The sequence below is a fragment of the Leuresthes tenuis genome, unplaced genomic scaffold (assembly GCF_036924035.1).
Source record: "Leuresthes tenuis unplaced genomic scaffold, fLeuTen1.0.hap1 SCAF_16, whole genome shotgun sequence".
Taxonomy (NCBI): Eukaryota; Metazoa; Chordata; class Actinopteri; order Atheriniformes; family Atherinopsidae; genus Leuresthes; species Leuresthes tenuis.
Window position 1 is genome coordinate 23,370,543 of NW_027325370.1, and position 18,910 is coordinate 23,389,452.

General features: G+C 41.1%; 2 protein-coding genes across 3 annotated transcripts; one reads left to right on the forward strand and one right to left on the reverse strand.

Moving 5' to 3' along the window:
• Nucleotides 1-128: 128 nt before the first annotated feature.
• Nucleotides 129-7,022, reverse strand: tspy (testis specific protein Y-linked). Of its 2 annotated transcripts, XR_011907853.1 has the most exons (9): nucleotides 5,527-7,022; nucleotides 5,343-5,420; nucleotides 5,140-5,251; nucleotides 4,788-4,942; nucleotides 3,500-3,576; nucleotides 3,038-3,210; nucleotides 2,109-2,180; nucleotides 1,466-1,950; nucleotides 129-1,215 (listed from the first exon to the last, which is right to left on the reverse strand). XR_011907853.1 is itself a non-coding variant. In XM_072366846.1 (8 exons), the coding sequence occupies exons 1-8, from the start codon at nucleotides 6,472-6,474 to the stop codon at nucleotides 1,916-1,918; spliced, it is 1,650 nt and encodes a 549-aa protein (XP_072222947.1). In that variant the 5' UTR covers nucleotides 6,475-7,022; the 3' UTR covers nucleotides 129-1,915. The 2 variants fall into 2 exon arrangements, 1 of the variants encoding a protein (XP_072222947.1); XM_072366846.1 differs by having other exon boundaries at nucleotides 129-1,950.
• An 816-nt stretch (nucleotides 7,023-7,838) lies between these two features.
• On the forward strand, nucleotides 7,839-18,403 carry LOC140272276 (protein phosphatase 1 regulatory subunit 3A-like). The gene is made up of 5 exons (XM_072367667.1): nucleotides 7,839-8,884; nucleotides 11,887-11,933; nucleotides 12,288-12,358; nucleotides 12,636-12,662; nucleotides 14,214-18,403. The coding sequence occupies exons 1-4, from the start codon at nucleotides 8,028-8,030 to the stop codon at nucleotides 12,660-12,662; spliced, it is 1,002 nt and encodes a 333-aa protein (XP_072223768.1). The 5' UTR covers nucleotides 7,839-8,027; the 3' UTR covers nucleotides 14,214-18,403.
• Nucleotides 18,404-18,910: the final 507 nt, after the last annotated feature.

Below are 18,910 nucleotides of genomic sequence, written 5' to 3' on the forward strand. Positions count from 1 at the left end.
TTCAGTCCAAGAGATAATACCTGTGAGCTTAGCAGCACTGCCATCTTGTGGATATTTTATGCAAACATTGCTGCGCACTGAGCTCTTTTTTGTTGTTGCAGTCGTACACGTAAAAAACACACACCAAGTTCAAACGGCTGTCTATTTTATTAGGTCTGAGCCAAAAGGTGGACATTTATCTTCTAGGCAAACAAATCAACCAAAGCAACAAACGACAAGGCATCTTTAACTACATCATTCTATAAAACACAGCACACAAAATAGAACTTTCTGATCAAGTCTGTGAAAAAACTCCAGATTGTTTGATAAATCTACCCATGGATTTAACGTGTACTGTCTTATCCAAAAGAGAATGCCAAAGTATTATTTACAGGTTTGTTGCTAAGAAATGTAAGCAAATACAAATACTAAGTTTGGTACAGTGCACTCCCATGATGATGCTGTGAAAAGTGACGCTCACACCTCGTAAGTGCTATAATTATCCTGTCTTACGTCTCGTGCTAACAGGCATGCCATGATGCGGATGTGTAGAAAACATAATAAATACCAAAGTTTTAAGAAAACAAATCTCAACGACGTTACACTGAAATAAAACGCTCAAAAGTTGAAGTACGCTGAAATCAGATGAAGTCAAAGAATCTAAAAAGAAACAACAAAACTCTACTTCAGAGCAGAGGTGCGTTACACAAATGCAGGAATCCAGAGAAACATTAATCAAACTACGCAGCGATTAGAAAAACATCAGGTGGCTCGCAGGGCGGAGGATGGCGTTTAACATGACAGAACACGTAGAACAGGGTACAACACTGGTAGTCTATTAAAATAATTACTGTTCCTATTTACTACAGTAGAGTACACATTTCTTTATACACAACCGACGACAAGCAGTATGTGAATATCTCAAAAATTTGTAAGGTTCTTTCAACAAAACCACCACCACGATCATCCCTGAGAACACATTTTGGTTCAGTACTCAGTGTATCTGAGATGTACTGTCATTCTATCGGATTCAGCTCCTGGTGTTTTTGCTTTGTCATACGCGAGTTCTTAAAAGAAAGAAGAAGAAAGAAAGAAAAAAAAAAAAAAAAGAAGAAAAAAATGATTATTCGGCTCAGAATGACCACTAACGATGCCTTAAAGGATTTCATCTTTATTTAATTGGATGGGATTCAAAAATGTGCTGCCATCAAGCGGTGGCTCTGATGTTTGTGGTTCCTGGTTGAAAAGAAAAAAAGCTTCACCCAACAGTTGGGCATAATATGGCCAAGAATATGTCTAAAACCAAAAACGAAAAAGGCAAAGTGTGAATGAGAGTACATCAGATTACACAGCACTGACTGTAGAAAATAGAGGGGAAACATGCTGCCTTGGCTTCATTGTTACAGTTGACCCTGATTTAAAAGCTTCTGTGTGTTTTAGGTATATAAAAAAAACAAAGACTAGTATTCTGTGCATAAAAACCGACCAACATCAGGAAGAAGGATTTAATGCTTGCTCTGTTAGTCGTCAGCAATTGAGCCTCCTCGTCATCTTCCAAGTCTCTGGTCCCCATGGTGGCTCGCCCTCGTCGACAAACACCATTCAGCTACAACATTAAAACCACCGAGAGCCAGATCAAGCATCCCATGGCACATGACAAAACAGCTTAAGACGGCCTCCAAATCCCTCAGATCCAACTGAGCAGTCTGTTCCATGGAGTCCCCGACCCACGGAACTCCAAAGATCAGATGCCAACGTCTCCGGCACCAGTCATTAGTAGACCTTCCCTGAAGTCCTTCGTCCTCGCCCTGAAGAGCCTGAGCACTTACGAATGTAGGGGGGGGGGGGGGGGGGGGGGGGAGATAAACAATACCAAGCAGGTGGTTTTAATGTTGCAGCTGATTGGTGTGCAACTCCTCTTCATCATCACTGTTTCTTAGGCCTCCTCTTCCTCATCGCTGTCATCAGAACCTGCAAGACAAAATAACACGGCTACAGTCTCAAAGGATGGTTACCATTTTAAACACTCACCATCAAATTACAACGTTTTAGTTTAATTAAAGAAAAAGAGAAATGACACTGGTTATGATGGGGAATTTGTACCAATCCTGTCAGAAGTGATGTCTTACCATCAATCACAATTTCTCCCCCGCCTTCCTCCTCCTCCTCTTCCTCCTCCTCCTCTTCCTCTGGGCTCTCATCTAAGGACAGATTTCTTGTGCGTTAATATATTTTTTCAGGAACAAAAACACACTTCTGCAGACTTCAAAATAAGACACCGAATCCAAGGTTTCAAGTATCGCAACAGAATGAGAACAATCATCTGGTCCACACTTACTGGTCCATTACTTCTTTAATAGAAAATAATACAGCAGTGTGTGAAAAGCTGAGGTCCACTCTTAGAGTTTCCATTGGAATTAAGAGAGCATGTAGCAGACAGACGCGGTAAATCAAAAGAACTGAATTAACTGATCACCAGCAGGCGTGAGCACCTCTATAACAGCAGAAGGTTTAGTGGTTTGCTGTTCTGGAGCATTCAGGTGTGTGTCAACTCAAAGCCAAGGAGTAAAGACATCAGCAAAGATCTTAGAGAAGCCATCAATCTGGGAAGGGTTATAAGGCCATTTCCAAACTATTTGGACAAAGATTATTCATCCCAGACATCCCAGCAAGTTCACCCCCCAAGCTTGGACCACGCAGTGTTCAGAGAAACAACCCAAGAGCTACATCTCAGACTTTACAGGCATGTTAGCATGTTAAAGGTTAAAGTTCATGACAGTACAATTAGAAAAAGACTGAAAAAACATGGCTTGTGTGAAAGGGTTGCAGGAGAAAGCTTCTCGTCTCGAAAAGTAACACAGCAGCACAGCTAAGGTTTGCCACGATGTCCTTCAGGCAGATGACACTGAAGTGGAGCTGTTGCTTACTTTCCATTTCAAGCAGCTGTAAAATGGGCTTAAAGTGTATCACCGTGCATGTAGAAATGTAGAAAAAGCGTGTGCATGTGTAGAACTGGACATTTTAAAACATTTTCCACCAGATCCGCTTTTGCACTGACCCGCACTTGGCGCCCTGCCCTCTTCCTCTTCTTCCTCCTCCTCCTCTTCCTCCTCCCTACTGTGGCCTTGTTCAGCCTCAGCCGTCTCCTCGCCAGCTTCGTCGTCCGAGTCGGAGATCACCACACACTCGTCTCCATTCCCATTGTCGGCTGCTCGGGCCTCGGTGCCACCACTGGAAGAAATAAATAACATCTTAAAAAACCCAGCACACGCACACACAGATACGGCCATGTGAACACACAGCTTCATTCTGGTATGCATCCCACCTGGTCTCACTGGCAGGAGATGATATATGAAAATAAAACCCAGGAAACTGTTAGTTGACAAACGGACTATAATTTGAAGGCGTTGCTGCTAAGACTACTTCTAGAATTTACAGCTTAATAAGCAGTTTGTCCACTAACTGCACATTTGACTGTGTGCAAACTGCATGAAACCAGATATGAAGGTCTGCTTTTTACCTTCCATTCTCCCTCGGTTCCCAGAGAGGAGTGAGGTAGTATCTCAGCGGGTCTCTGTAGAGGTCGTCCTTAAGTATCTAGACAACAGCACAAAACATCACCTTAAAAACATCTCTACTTATTACCTTGGGATGGACATGTTTTCACACACCGTTCAAAATCCCTGCTTTACCAGAGACAGAGGTCTGTGTTTGATGTGGCACAAAGAGGTTTCATTGTATTCTTTGACCCATCATATGTAATTAGACAAAAAAGCAGTTTTCACTCATGCAGACCTCTTCTGCTGACACTGCTTTATGTTGCGGATGCGTACAGAAACACGCAGAACTCGCATCAACACGAGGAGCCTCATCTGCTATTCTTAACGTGTTGTACAGAAAACGGTGATTCCTGTCATTTCTGCATCACTTGAAGCTCCTAACATTTTTCACTGTAAATCACAGTGTTTTTGTCACATCATAGTACAGGAAAATTGCATATTGACGGAAACTGGTTCACTTTATTCTTTACTTTGATGTTCAAGTCCGGCACACAAATGGCAATGAATTGAATTCCAATTGGCTTGAATTGGACTATATTACTTAAGTGCCTTGAGATGACAATTGTTGTAATCTGGCGCTATATAAATAAAATTGAATTGAAATTGAATTGAAATGCCAATGAATTACTGTCTGCATCTTTGTTGTGGTTGGAGAAGTCTTCAATAGCCAATATATTTACCATGTGCTCTGCTGTATTAGCACCCAGGCATTCAACAGCACGTCTCAACAGATGTGTTCAGATCGGCCGTGCCACCGCTGCATTTTCTCTGCGCTCCGCAGACTTCTTCCAACCTTAGAAAATCCAAATGATTTCCAGCTGGTGTTTCACTGTGTAGTGTAAACTGTGTTGGTCACATGTTGTATTTGTGTTCCCCTCGCGAACAAAATTAGGTGTGTATATGTCGCTTTCACAACTAGACCTGAGCTGGGAGCCCGGCAGACAGGCCATGATATGATGTTTAAACTGAGTGCAGACATAATAATAGCGCAGACCAACTCTAAGATTTACACTAACAAAAACCAAACAAACTAAATAGAATCCTGCTTTGACTGTGCGTGGAATCTGCAGCCAAACAGAATCCGGCCAACATCTGGTTTACGACACATTTTAGATTCTTATTGTTAAAAATGAGACACAGCTGTGCACTTTATGGTCAGATTACTCAAAGATCCACCCTCATAAAAATGTTTGACATCAAACATGGTTGCATCAACTAATATTACTATGAGGCTGAGGTAATCTGTACCTGGGCTACATCATCTTGTCCCGGGTTACTATGGTCACTGAACCAGCTGAAAAAGGTCTCGTAAACCCCCCGTGATGACTTCCTGGGCTCGCTGTGAGCCGTCAGGTTGTGTCCACGATGCCACAGGATGGGATTGGAGAAAGACATGGGTGATCCTAAAAACATAAGCATCAAGGATCAGAGGCTGATTCAGAAGTAAACAGCGATGTAGATATCATGTTTTTATGGACTAAAAGTAAGATTATCCTCTGTATAAATTTGATTTTCAGTGTCAAGACGAAAAGTGAGATTCTTTGAAGCACAAACTTATGAACAACACCTGTGCCTCGACATAGATGTCGCTTATTTTTACCTCCCATCCCAAGATGGAGCTCCTTCATGATGATGTTGTTCTGGAAATACGGGTTCCGTCTGAAGTGGAAGCGAATTCTGTAGCCCAGTTTGTTATTCTTAAAAGACTCAATCTGAGGAAGACACCGGAAAAAAGCCTAAATGTTATTGCTTGGTATTTAAAAAAGCCAGAATGTGTAAGAAGACAACATCAACACGTCTTACCTCAAGATCAGTCATGTAACTAAGAGCATCTTCATCTGTCTCATCAATGTGAGCTGAGAGATGAGGATGGTTCAACAGCTGGGACAGCAAAGTTAAGATAAAAAACAAACAGGTATTCACTTCAAATACTCAAAAACAAAAGCAGGAAGTCGAGAGAGTGTGACAACTTTCATTTCAAGGATACAGCTGTCACCCAAAAGCCAGGGATGGTTTTTGTGATGGAGCTTCTCTGATCCAGATGTGGACGCCTCTGCCGACTAACCTTCTGCTCCAGCCGTTGGTGAAGCCGGGCGTTTTTCTTCTCGAGAGCTTCCAGTCTCATCTGTACCTGTGCCAGCAGAGCCACTGACTGTCTAATCTCTGGGGCCATTTTAACTGACACAATGGCACACTCCCCATCATCATTATCCTCATTGTCTGATGGAAAAGAGGAGCTTGGTGTGGAGGAGGCACCAGATACAGATTCATCACCTTCTTCTGCCTCAGGCGCCTCGTCCCCATCCTCTCTGTCAGTACTGTGCACTGACGTGGAGCTGTCTGCTGCTGCCGCCTGGGTTTTTAGGCCTACTTTTGAGGACTGGTGGCCTCCACGATGTTTGAACTTGCTCCCATGTTTCACCTGTTTAGCCTTTTCAGACGAGCAAGGAGTCTCTTGGCTGTCTTCGCCATCTCCCCCAGTGAGACTGGCAAGCGCTTCAGCAGCTGCTATGGCTGCAGAGTCAGACTGGTCCACAGAAGCTGGGGGACATCGCTCTGGTCCTGTTTTCTCCACCTTTTCTTTTGAATCCGCGGACGTCTGTGTACCTGAAGGCTGTGGTTTGTCGGTGATGTTTGCATCGTGGCAATCCGCGCTGGAGCTGTTGACAGGCTGCGCACTGGTGCCATCTGAACCCTGCTCTGTCTGCAAAGAAGCTGGCTCGTCCCCGCTATCTTTGGACTCCCTGCCCTCTGCTTCTTTACTTTCAGTTCCACTGTTTCTGCAACTTTTCAAAGTAGCCCCTGTTCCATTTGCGTCGTCACTTACTTTAGTTGACTTTTGGGAAATCGTGCTGCCTTCATCCTGATCGGGTGATGCACACCTTTTCCTCGATGCGGAATCAGCGGACTGTTTGCAGTCCGTCAGTTCACTCATGCTAGCTAGCTAGCTAAAGAGCCAACAAGCTGGATAGCCCGCAAACTCTTACAAAATAAACTCGAGTGCAATCGATCCCACCACTGGTCTAGCTGCTTTGATAACCGTTGTTAGTTTGATACTTAGACTGAAGCGCAAGCAACATTCTCAGTAAAGCCACAACAGGAAGGCAGTTCTCGTAATTCTCCGCGGCCTTGCAGATCGTTGAAAATTAGCACGCTATAGCTAACATAGTTAGCTAACGTTACCCAATTCTTGTGCCCTTGCAGTGACTATTGCACCACATTTCCGCGAATATAATCCCAACAAGACAGACTCAACCAAAGTAATCAAAGCCACCGATGAAATACCGACATTAACAGCATCCCGCGTTCTTTATATTAGTTTATATTTGCATTATGCGTTAGCTTACTATGCGTTCAACGACGTGGTAGAAAAACAATCCCCTGATTGGCTGCGGCGCACCGCGCTAAAACGCCTCCACCAATCATTGACAAGGGTGTGTTTACACGGCAATCTGTCCGTACCAGCGGGTTTACTGCGCAGTAGAGGCAGTGTCGTGAGAATGTTAGAGCGCCTTATTGTGAAATGTGTTTCTATTAATATACCAAAGTAAAGCATGAAATGTAAGAAAATTGGAATAAATCACTCAAACCGAGGAAACAAAAATAACTTTTTTTGTATTATTTTTCATTCAGGGTGTAAACTAGTGTTTCCTGTGATTCGTTGGTATGGTTAATGGTTAACGTAGAATCAAATGTACTCTGGATTTTTTTTATCCAGAAAAGATTTGAACGCATACAATTATAATTAAATAAACCATCAAATTTAGACTACGCGTCGATTTTAATATATATTTGTAGATTTAATGTTTGTGTTGGGCTGAATTTTACGCTGTCATGTATGCAAACAAGACACATTCTGTAAACTCCAGAACAATAGAATGACGTAAACAACAGAACGGCACTGGATTAAAGCATTGGTCATTTAAGGGAAAAACACTAAACATATATAAAGTATCATAGCCAAAGCCTTTGAATTTTATTTTGGCTCCCATGAAATGATGTAAACTCCACCTTGATGATGTCTGCAGGCGTTTTAGCAAATATACCTAAAGTGTCTTGAAATAGAGTTTGAAATGTTCAGCTTGTATCAAAGCGTCTAATGATTTAGATGACATGTCAAATATCGCCACTAGTAGGCGTTTAGCCAGCTCGAAACCAAACCGAACAGGGCGGAGTAGCTGAATTATATCAATACGAAGACAAATTTGGGTCACACAAGACCCTGTAGGTCAGCGCTAAAATTAGAGGCTGCTGCTTTCGCGAGAGCAGTCAGACTGCTCTGCGTTAAGTCATATACACTATCACGAGGGCTGGCAAATAACACTGGTTTTCCATGAGTGACATTTAACGCCACACGTTGACTGAGGAGGCTCCGTGCAGTAACGCATGTCGGATCAACGCTGACAACTACTGCGCAAACCATGACTGTGTGTTAGTGGGGTTTCTTTTGGAGACGCCGTATGCACTCTTCCACACCTCTGCAAAAAAATGTCTTTTTTAAACATACCAAACCAAGAGGGCCTTTTTATCGCTGTCAAAGCTGGCAAGTCAGCCGAGGAGGCAGAGGCTCGCTCACGTACAGACACCGATGACAATGATGATGATGAGGATGATGACAGCGAGGACGTCCGATTCATCCCAAGGTGCTCCCCGGTGCCCAGGAGGCGAGGCGCGTCCATCTTCGATGAGACTGCCGAATATATGCGCATCCACCAAGCTCTAGTCGCCGGAAAGAGAGTGTCATTTGCCGATACAACAGGTGGAGATTTGGTGGATGTGCGGGAATTTGTTTTATTCGATTCGGACGACGAAGAGAGCAGCGCAAAGTGGGAGAAAGAGGAGGCGAAGTATCGACACCTTGATCGGGAGCCGACCTATACCGTGCACCCAGAGTTTCATGCTCCCGCCGAGAGTGTCTTCCTACAGGCTGTGAAAGCTAATAAAGTGGAAGTGGAGAACATATCTCCCATAGAGGACGAACCTCTTGCCTTCAGTGGGCTAATTAGAGTCCTGAACATCTCCTTCCACAAAGCAGTTTATATCAGATCAACCATGGACCACTGGGCCACTTACTTTGATCACCCAGCAGAGTATGTCCATGGCTCTCATGACGGGGAAACTGATCAGTTCTCCTTCAAGCTGTCTTTTGCACCTCCTTATATCACGCACGGCTCTCGCATTGAGTTTGTGGTTCGCTACGAAACCTCTGATGGTGATTATTGGGCAAATAACAACTCTATGAATTATGTGACGACGCTGCTTCTGTCCTATGAAGATGGTTCAGCTCAGACAAACTTTGATGTGCAGCACAGAAGAAGTATCCTGAAAGCTCCAAAAGTATTCAGGTACATGCCCCTTCATGCATGGGCAGACGCAAACAAAAGCATGAAGACCATCAGACCACAGACATCCACAGTTGAATGGGCTCAATGATCATTGATATAATGTCAGTCAGCTTCAGGGTCTGGCAAGCTGCCCATCCTTTTAATCACTGAGGATACTGGTGCGCTGAAAGACCCAGTGATGTTGAGTAATATAAAACAGACCAGAACATGACATAAATGTCTTTATTTAAAAATATGTTCCATACTAACCATCAAATAAAGTGTGCAGAGACATAGGAGCAACAAAGATTTTCTGTATGACATGAGTACTCGGCTCCAGTCAGTGGTTCTGCCTGGAGACCGTACTCAGAAGTGTTAGAACTTAAGTCTAAAGCAGAGTGTAACGAAACAAAGTCTCACAGTTGGTTCCATATCGATGGCACAGAGACAGCATAGAGGCTACGTAGTTTATGAAGCATTTCTGTGGCTGGCTTTGCTCTTTGAAGTCCGGTTGCTGAGTTGGAATTTTTCGAGAGCACACACCCTGCTCCGAATGCCAAACACCCAGTGGTGTGTGAGATGATCAAAATAGGCAAAGGGCAGGTGTCGTTTTTAGCCTTGGCGTTTCCCTGAACTAAAATTTACCTCTGACCTTTTCTATCAGAGTCATAGGGGAGCAGAGCGATATCAAGGGAGCGGATTGGCTTCTATCCCGTGTGTAATTAAGAGGCTGGCACACAGACCACTTTGCTTTCTTCTCTTCTCCATTAAAGCCAGCTTAATCCCTTCATTTATTGTAACATCAACATGGAAGTATGTAATCAATCTTTCGATGCACTGTCATAAAGATGGAGATAGAAGCAAAGTTCCCAAAGATTGTGAGGAATTACAAAGGAAGCAAACAAAATATAAAGGTATAAATGTTATAAAGTATAAATGTCATGGGGGGCTGCTGCTGCAGCTGTTTGGAGGTACAGAGGTAGCAGATGGTATAGGGTTGCATGAGTCACTTGTTGTACAAACTGTGACAGTACCCTCACCAAAACAGCCCATATGGATTAATCCAAAATTAACTGTTGACTGTTCACTTGACAGATAGAAATGGTGAACAATAGAAGGAAAATGATGGCTTGAAACAAGTTGAGACTCTAGATTGTATTTCGCACTGTGTTTCACCTAAATAAGACTACCTCAGGTAATATTAGAAAACACACATTAAAGCCATATCGCTACATCTAAATGTAAAGACTTGAGAGATGATGCTTTTCTTTCTCACCACAAGTTTTTCCTTAATTTTTTTTTTTTTTAGAAACTTAGTTAAATAGGGCCAAATCTACAGATGAGGCTTAAGCAGAGAGGGCAGAATAGGTTATGTTAAGAGCATCTAAATCAGTTTCACGCACACCTGTCAACATGATCACCCCAAGCTATTTTCTTCTACAGTGTCATGCTCAAGTCACGGTCTGGACATACTCAGCAGTGTCTTGGATCAGAGTAACTTCTCAAAAGTGTTATCCCTGTTTCTTTCAGAAATCAGCAGTCGATCTGCACAAAAATAACATTTGGACATTGTTGAGGATGTTGTGATTGCCATAAAAGACCTTGAAAGCTTAAAAGAAGCGATTGCAACACTTACAAAATGGTGGTTTCACATAACTTGACCTGTCAAGATCCATATGAAATCTATACATCTGACATACAGAACTGTGCAAAATCTTCAGCCAGTGCTCACAACAGAAAATAGATGCACTGATTTATTGAAATGTACCAACAGAAATGGAGATAGTAAGAAATAGAGATTGTTAAATTCCAATGATCTTGACGGTTTGACCACCTAATAAAGGTGGTTCAGATGAAGAGTTCAGACTGTGTTGAAGTTATTCCTCAACACAGTCTGAACTCTCTTAAACAAGCTTTCTTGTCATTCAGTAGCTCTCCAGGCTTCTTGACAAAACATTCCAAGGGTCCTCTTTGAATGTTGGCCGCCTTTTGTTGTGTTCTCCATCAAGATGGATCCCACATTGCTTCAGTAATGTCCAGGTCATTTTCAGCTCAGTTCTTGTGTCATTTGGCATACCTCAGCTTTTTCTCCCCGTTTCCCTTCCTTAAGAATGGTCAATTGACAGCCACCCTTCCATGGAGACCATTTCTGATGCGGCCTCAGTGAACACTGAGCACTGGTTCATCCCTTGAGTTAGGTGCCTTTTTTATCAACCAAAAGACATTTAGAAAGCCTGGAGAACTAGTGATCAAGACCACATTAAAAGACAATGCTTGGAAGCAAAATATAAAGAAATGAGGAGTGGTTTCCCGCTCACTGTGGACCTTTCTGTTTCATGTTATTTGCTTTATTTAGCTTATTATATTTTCCTATGTCCAATTTCTGCATCCATATTTGATTAATTAACTTTAGCTTTGATTTATGACTTCCACTGGCTTTCACTGTGCTTGCACTCAGCCTTGGTCAACAAAAATGTCACTCAGTTATTTTCCATCTCGGCATCTATTTTAACAAACAGTCTCATGAGACGGGTCACCGCCGAGTCCTTTGGCTTTAAGACTCACTGCTCAGCTGAGCAGCGAGTCACAAATAGAAGATTTACATCAAAGTTTGAAGAGAAACCAAGCTGTGTTGAAGAAAAACAACTAACTGAGCACCTTATTTTTGCTGATTATTTTTGACATACACAAGCACTGTTTGTGTCAGATAATTTAGATTTTGTGATTTTATCCCTAAGTGATCTTAAAAAACAAACTACCTGAGCCTAAATCCAAGATGTGGTTCTAAATCCATTGTCTGGTTCATCCTCAATTCTCTTTTGTATCTTTCTCTAACAAATTACCTGCTACATATCCCTATGGTCTTATCAGAATATTGGTATCAAAGCAAACACTCCGAGGGAGATGTTTCAGTTGCTTTGTGTGTCGAAGTGAGAACAAATTTGGCTGCATTTAAAGCATGTTGCATTTTTATTTCTATAATATCTAAAAGAAATGTCTCAAATGTCTTTCTAATCTTTCAGTGTGAACAGTGATTTCGCTTCGGAGGATGAGCAGGAAAAGGGAGAAGGTATGGAATTCATTCTTTTGTACAAAATCACTGTTGTTGTAATTATTGTGATGCATTTCCATTGTTTTCAGACTTTCAAAAAGCCCTATTCAAATCAGGATTGTCAAAACTGCTGCAGCAGCTTTGAATTTTCATATAACGCAACTCAAGGAGAACTTCCAGTATTTTCAAAATCTCACGAAGAACTACAAAACCAAATTGAAGTTACTGATGAGAAGAAAAAAGAATATGTGCTTTTTCACATTTTGTAATTCATGTTGCTCAGAATTGGTATTCTGTTGAATACCCCCCCCCCCCCCCCCCTCTGTCCAGACTTACAACAGCCTCACGGCCCATATCTCTGTTTTACATCAGGAGAGGAACCAGGAATGTCCAAATCAGAACTTGTGAGGCCTACACCTGTGTTTCCAGAGATTGATGTAGAGGTAAGGGTAAAGTAAGGAGAGAAAGTTGCAGAATACATTTTGAACCAACAAGATGGTTAATTGTGGTTATTTGGTTAGTTGTACACGTTGAGCTAAATATTTGATGGATTAGGTCCAAATGACTTTGGTCCACGTGCAGTTGTTCATATTTAACAGGTAAGGAGAAAAAGTGCTTTATCCATTTATACAAGTCGTGAATCTAATGAAACGTAACGACCATTTCTGTTCAACTTTAAAAGCTTATCACCATTGGCTTGGTTGTTTGTATTGTTCACAGCTCATTGAAGCTTCAGCAACAACTTAGGTAATGTCTTGCTTCACACCGCAGCAGCATCTCGGTGTTACTTTCCTTGTCTTCTTCTCATTGTACTCACATCATGATGCATGCTCCTCAAGTTTTTGCACCTTTTGATTCTTCCCATTTCAATCTTTGAAAAGAAGAAAAACAACCTCAGAACACTAATATGTTTTTCACAACAGTTGCAATGAAAATTCCATGGCCTTTTCAATCATAAACAGTTTAGACATTACAGTTTAGAACTAATGTCGAACTGCAACTGATTTGTATCTCAGGATTAGAAGAGAGGCAGTAAGTAAAATATAAATAAATACATGAATGAATAATTGCCATTGTCATGACATCCTAACAGAATAATGTAACATAATCTGATATTAATCTCACTGATAATGTTAATGTGTCTCTTAGGTATGTACTCATCCCTCTCCATCTCTGTTGCACCTTAATAATCACGTGCATGTTTTTTCCCTTTTAGGAGAGCATTTCAGTTAAAAGGTGTCCAGTCCACTAGTGTATGAGCATCAGTTTACAATCATTCTACAACTTTTGTTTAGAAAAATTAAGTTAAGTTTTTGCAGTATAATTGCCTATACCCACTGTTCCGGTGGTGCACTCGCCAAGCGTTCAGCTGTGCACAAAGGTTAGTTTTCCCCTGAAGCTTTTTAAACAAACGCAATAAAGAAATACATTAACGTGGCTGTGGCTTGTACTTAAGAGCTCTCAAGAGTCAAACTGAAAACAGGCGTCGTAAAATGCATTAGGTACAAATTTTTGGAAGCACAGAACTCTAATAACAAAAGCTGCTGCATCCTAAATGATAAATGCGTTGGTGGCTTGGTATAAAATTGTTTCCCACCTATAACTTTGGTATTGTTTGATTATTTTCTCTGGGAACTGGATAACATCATTCTTAACCCATTCATCTTTGTCTAACTATCATCTACCGTCTAACAGCTTCCTGCTCTATCTTAGCTGTTCTGCTCTTTGTATTTTGTGTGTCCTACTCTTGGATTTGTTTCTCTGGGTGCTGATCTTCTTATCTGCTTCTCGGTTCTGTGTTGTAATGACACCATCTCAGTAAGGCCTTACACGTTTGTCACAGCAGCTCTCTGCATTTTGTGTTGCATCAAGAGAAAACTTTTAAAAATGTGTTTTTACTGATGGAATTGGTTTCAGTTCCTGGTGTTTAAAAGAAAAACAACCACACCTTAAATCAATATGTGCAAACGTAAGAACTGGGTAAAGTTGAGGTTATTTGGAAGAAGTTGAACCTTCTCTTCGTCGTTTTTGTTTCAGAGCATCTTTTACCAATAACATGAAAAAGATGCAAGTTTCTCTTTTCATCAGTGCTCATGTTCTGCCTGCATTTCCTCACATCTACAGTGTCAGCATGAGGTCCATTTCACAGAAAAGCATGCTGTAAAATGCTTTTCGTCCCTCAGCCTGCATTAAAGATATGGACCACAAATCTTTCCCTTTTGTTTGTTTGTTTTTGCTTCCCTTTTCCCTTTTACTCTCTCTGAGCAGTCACTGTTTCTCTCTGTTTTACTTTAACAGACTGCAGTTCACCCATCTGGTACCTCGGTCCCACCCAACCACGAGCTTCCATCTATTGCTGGCACACAGTCCACTCACACTGTATCCCCAGGTGAACAGTTTCCTGTTACATCTTCTGAAACCACCCTTCAAACTACTTCAGCCTTTGTACCCTGTGCCAGCAAATCAGCCCAGTCAAATAAGTCCCAACCTTCCCCCAGACTCCACTGTGAATTGCACGACCACACATCAGAAGAGTCCATACACAGTAGTTCTTCTGCATTGCCGCCTGCCTCGACTCCTTCTCCTAAAGAGTCCATAGTAAGATCAGACAACTCACAAACTGAAAGAAAGGAAACCCCAGCTTCAGAGACCTCTCTTATGCATCCTCCTGCCACAGAGACGAATCTGTCATCAACAACAGAAGATTATGGAATGACTGAATTTGAACTGCCTGCTAAGTGTGTCTCCCATCCCAGTGTGACTCAGGGCTTTGAGTCAGAGGTTGCAGAGGGATTCAGTGAACTTGCTGAAAGATTATCAGAAGGTTCCGCAAGGTTTACAGCACATTGTGTAGGCAGTACACCTGCATCGTTGTCTCCTATGGCAGAGACTCAGACATCTATGGGAGGTGAAGATGAAGTACCATCATTGCAGGAGCTCACAGAAAGCACCTCAGTGAACACAGGTGTCATTGAGGTGAGCCAAGATGCAGCTCCTCAGTCTGTTTCAGTCTGGGAGGAGAAGGAAAACGCTCCCTGTATTTCCCCTGAAACATTGTTAGAGAATGAACCAAACAAATTGTCAGAGAATTCTGGGCTCCAGTCTGAGATCAACATGAATCTGATGCCATGTATTTTCTTTCTGAGCGGAGTTGTCTCCCTTTCAATAGTGATGCAGGAACCTAGCGCCCTCTTCATCATGGGGCTGCTTTTGGTTTTGCACCGTTTGTAATTTTGCCCCAAAGGCGGTTTGTTTGTTTGTCTGAGGGAAGATATACAAACTCCAAGTCTAGCTCAGAATTGAATTTATGAAATGGTTTAAGGTTCAAGTTACACAGCGCTGTGGACCTCTCTCTGCCAGGCAGTCTGATCAGAAAAAGGGTACCACTCTTCTGCAAAATAAATTTTATATTGCCATACAAACATGGTGTAAACATTATTGGTCCAAAAGTTGGGGAGAAGCCATGGTTTAGACTTGGCTTTCCCTGATTGGCCAGATATCAGATGTCAGATATCAGATATCCGATACCTCGTATCCCATCTCTGCTCTAGTCAGATGTCTTCTCCCTATGTGGGAAAACTCCTCCATATTTCCCTGTGTCCGGTACTTTTCCACCATAGGCTTCATCCCACCTGTTTTGACTCTCCCTGTGAGCATGTAGCAGTTTCTCTCAACACTCAACTCAGTCCCTTTACTGTTTTAACCCTTCACACCGTGGGGTCATTGCTTGTTCCCTTCGAAAATGAGTGTTTTTCAACTCTGTATAAGCACAATGCATAAATAAGTGTAGTAAAAGGTAGCATTAAACCCTCAACAAAGGTCAAGTGCCTTTGAATGATCCCAGAATTAGCCAGTTGGTTAAAAACAATATACAAGTCTCTCATTGAAGTTGTGGTAACATTTATGCCAAAGTAATGGACAAAGGACAAAGTCCTTCAAATGCAATGGATTTCAAGTGTAGTAGAATGATAATTTCTCTGTTTTTCCTTGAAATTAGGATAACTACTGCCATAGCACAGTAAATTATCAGAAATGTTGTCATGTGGAGTTGGTGTATGTGGTGCCATTCAGTCAGTACTACCATGCACTTTTTTAAATTGCTGTTGTCAGTGTAGCTAAGGCTGTTGTCTAGCCTAGATAAAAGCCAAAAGCAGTCAACCGGTTGAAAAGCAACGCCAATGAGGAAGTGCCTTAAACTGAAATACAACTAGTTGTTGCAAAGGTCCAGGTTTTAATACCTTTACATTTAATACCTAATCATAAGCATTACATTTTCTGTATCTAACCTTAGCAAAGTATTTTTAAGACCTAATTTTAACCCAGTGATTTGTTATGTGTAAAACAGCAATGAAACAGCAAAAGAAAACCCAAGAAGACAGCTACTAAATGCAAAAACAACATTTCAAAATAGAGTTACTAGAAAGCAACAGCGGTCAAAACAGGTCTTAACCTTGACTCTCCTCCGTGGCAGTCTGGTTCAGTGCCAGCCTCCACACCCTCTGACCTCTTAATGCAGACTTTTTAATAAATTGAATGTTATGCAACAGTCAAAACATTACTACTTTACGAAAAGCTGTGACACTGTGTTATTCTTTTTTTTTTCTTCATTTTGAGTAGCACAAAAAAGTAAAAGTAATGTCTATGGATACAAATCAATAGATTAAGTTTACGTGACCATTTTTTTGTTTTGCTGTGAGAATTGGTTGGAAAATCTCGATGATGATGTTAGTAATAGCTAATGCTAGTTAGTGTTCCACAGCTGTTAACTCCAGGCCGCAATGTCTGATGGTCCATGTACTGTAGAACTTCTGTACACTAGTTTTGGTGTTGGCTACCACATAATGAGTTTGTAGTGCATTGTTTAGTTAATTAAAAGTTTAAGTTGAAAATTTGAACAACAATACGAATGGTTGATATACTAGTGCACTTTACACACAAGTGGATAAGTCAAATACTGCCTGGGTTTGTATTGAGAGTGATTGGCAAGCTTTTTTGGGGAAACAGGCCAGGAATTTGATTACAATGTGCTGAGAAAATGCAGTCTTATTCTTTAAACATTTACCTCTTTGATCACTAGCTAGCAGTCAATTCTGCTCTATCTATCGCGCTAACTCTGTGCGTTAATACTTGTTGCCAACTTTGTGGAAATATTGCAGGGTCCCACAAGCCGTTGTTACAGTCAAGAAAGAAAAAAAGAAAAAAGAAAAAAAGTCAACATGAAGAAAAGGAGAACAGACCACTCTCAATTCAAGAGCTCTTATTCACTGGTTAACTCCTTAACTCCTTTTATGTTATCGTGATTTATTGGTGGAACTTGCAACACATTTCTTACAGGCAGTTTTGCTATTTGTTTGCTTGTTTGAATCATTTCTCTTTTTTAACTGTACATTTGGAGGAAGCCAGAGTACCTGGGGATATCTAAGGTTCCCGTGTTAGCAAAGAGGGAACACAGAAAGATCCCAGCTGAGATCTGAACTGGGAACCAAGTTATTTTTTTTTTCAATGGCTTTCTTTTTTAATGCACTTCATATGTCATTGTGGCATTAAGTAATTGTGAGTGTGTACATGTTACATTGCACCACAAAACTGGTGCATTCTTTTGAAAAGTTTTGAAAAGGGAAAGTAATGAATGAATAGTGAATAATCTCCAGTTTTGAAATATAAAGCATATTTGCCTTTACTTGCATTCTTGCTCATGGCCAACAGCGCCTCAAGATTGCAAAGAGAAATCAACAACTCTAAAATGACTCAACTTTAATTAGGATATGTTTCTGTAAACATTCTCCTAATTAGTTTGTTTATTTGTTGTCTTAATTCTAATGCTATAAGATAAAATATGATGTCCACTGTCTGAATCATAAATCAGGGTATGGATTACAGCAGGGCTACATAGTGTTAGCATTAGCTGACAATTTACGTAATCTGCTAGTGTTAGCACTAGCATGTACAGTTAGCACTAGCATTAGAATTTACACACTAAAATGTGTCCCATATTGGTCATACATCACTCCAGAATACCAAGATGAAAATTACCATTGGCCAAATGTGATTCTTCCAAACATTACCTCACCAAACAATGGGCAACATCACTGTTGGCTACATCTACATTTTGTATTCAGTAAACTGTCAAATCACACTGCCCTGAGTTGACCTTTTGTGAATTCCATGTGTTATGTCTTTGATGAGGCACAAAATACTTGTTATGCAAATAGTCTTTATTCATAAAATGCATGTGAAGTATAGTATTTTGCCTTAAATCGAAGTCAGATTTAGGCACACAAGAGGTGGAAGACTATTCTTTATGGCCTGTAGAACTATAACAGCTACTTCGGTAATTTCATTAGATGGGTCTTCTCTTCCAGTTAGTCATGTCTTCCTGTTGATTGTTGCCAAAAAACGTGTATTATAGTTGTTGCACAGCACAAAACTGTATAACACTGCCTTGTGAATCTCACAGAAGGACTTAAGCAAAGAGGGATATGTTTAAAGGAGTGTAATCATTAAACATGCTCTCATACCCTGTACTACTATGTGTCTTCATTTCTTTTTCTTCTTAAGTACTCTTCAAAAAAACTATTTCACTGCAATTTAATGCTCAGAATTGACATTGCAGCACAAAACAGAACATGTTGTAGTCACTGACTCAGTTTTGAAATTACACTAGAGCCCCTGACTGGGGTTTGTACAGCTTTGCTTAAAGTGGAAACACACAGATGGCAACATGAGCTGCAGAAGGTAGCCAAAGGTCATGCATTGCATTGAAGTCATGCTGCCTTTCACCACACATTGGCCATTGTAAGCTGAGAAGAGCATATGAAAGCCGAAAATTCTAAGTGAACCTGCCCAATTCATATGTCAGGGACTATTTCTGATTTTTGTTTTTATGGGTTGATATTTCAAAGATATCTTAATTTTGACCTTGAATTGTTTTCTTCCGGATTTTATCTGTGATGAACCAGTTTATGGACTTAAAATTTGTGGGGGTTTTTGTCAGT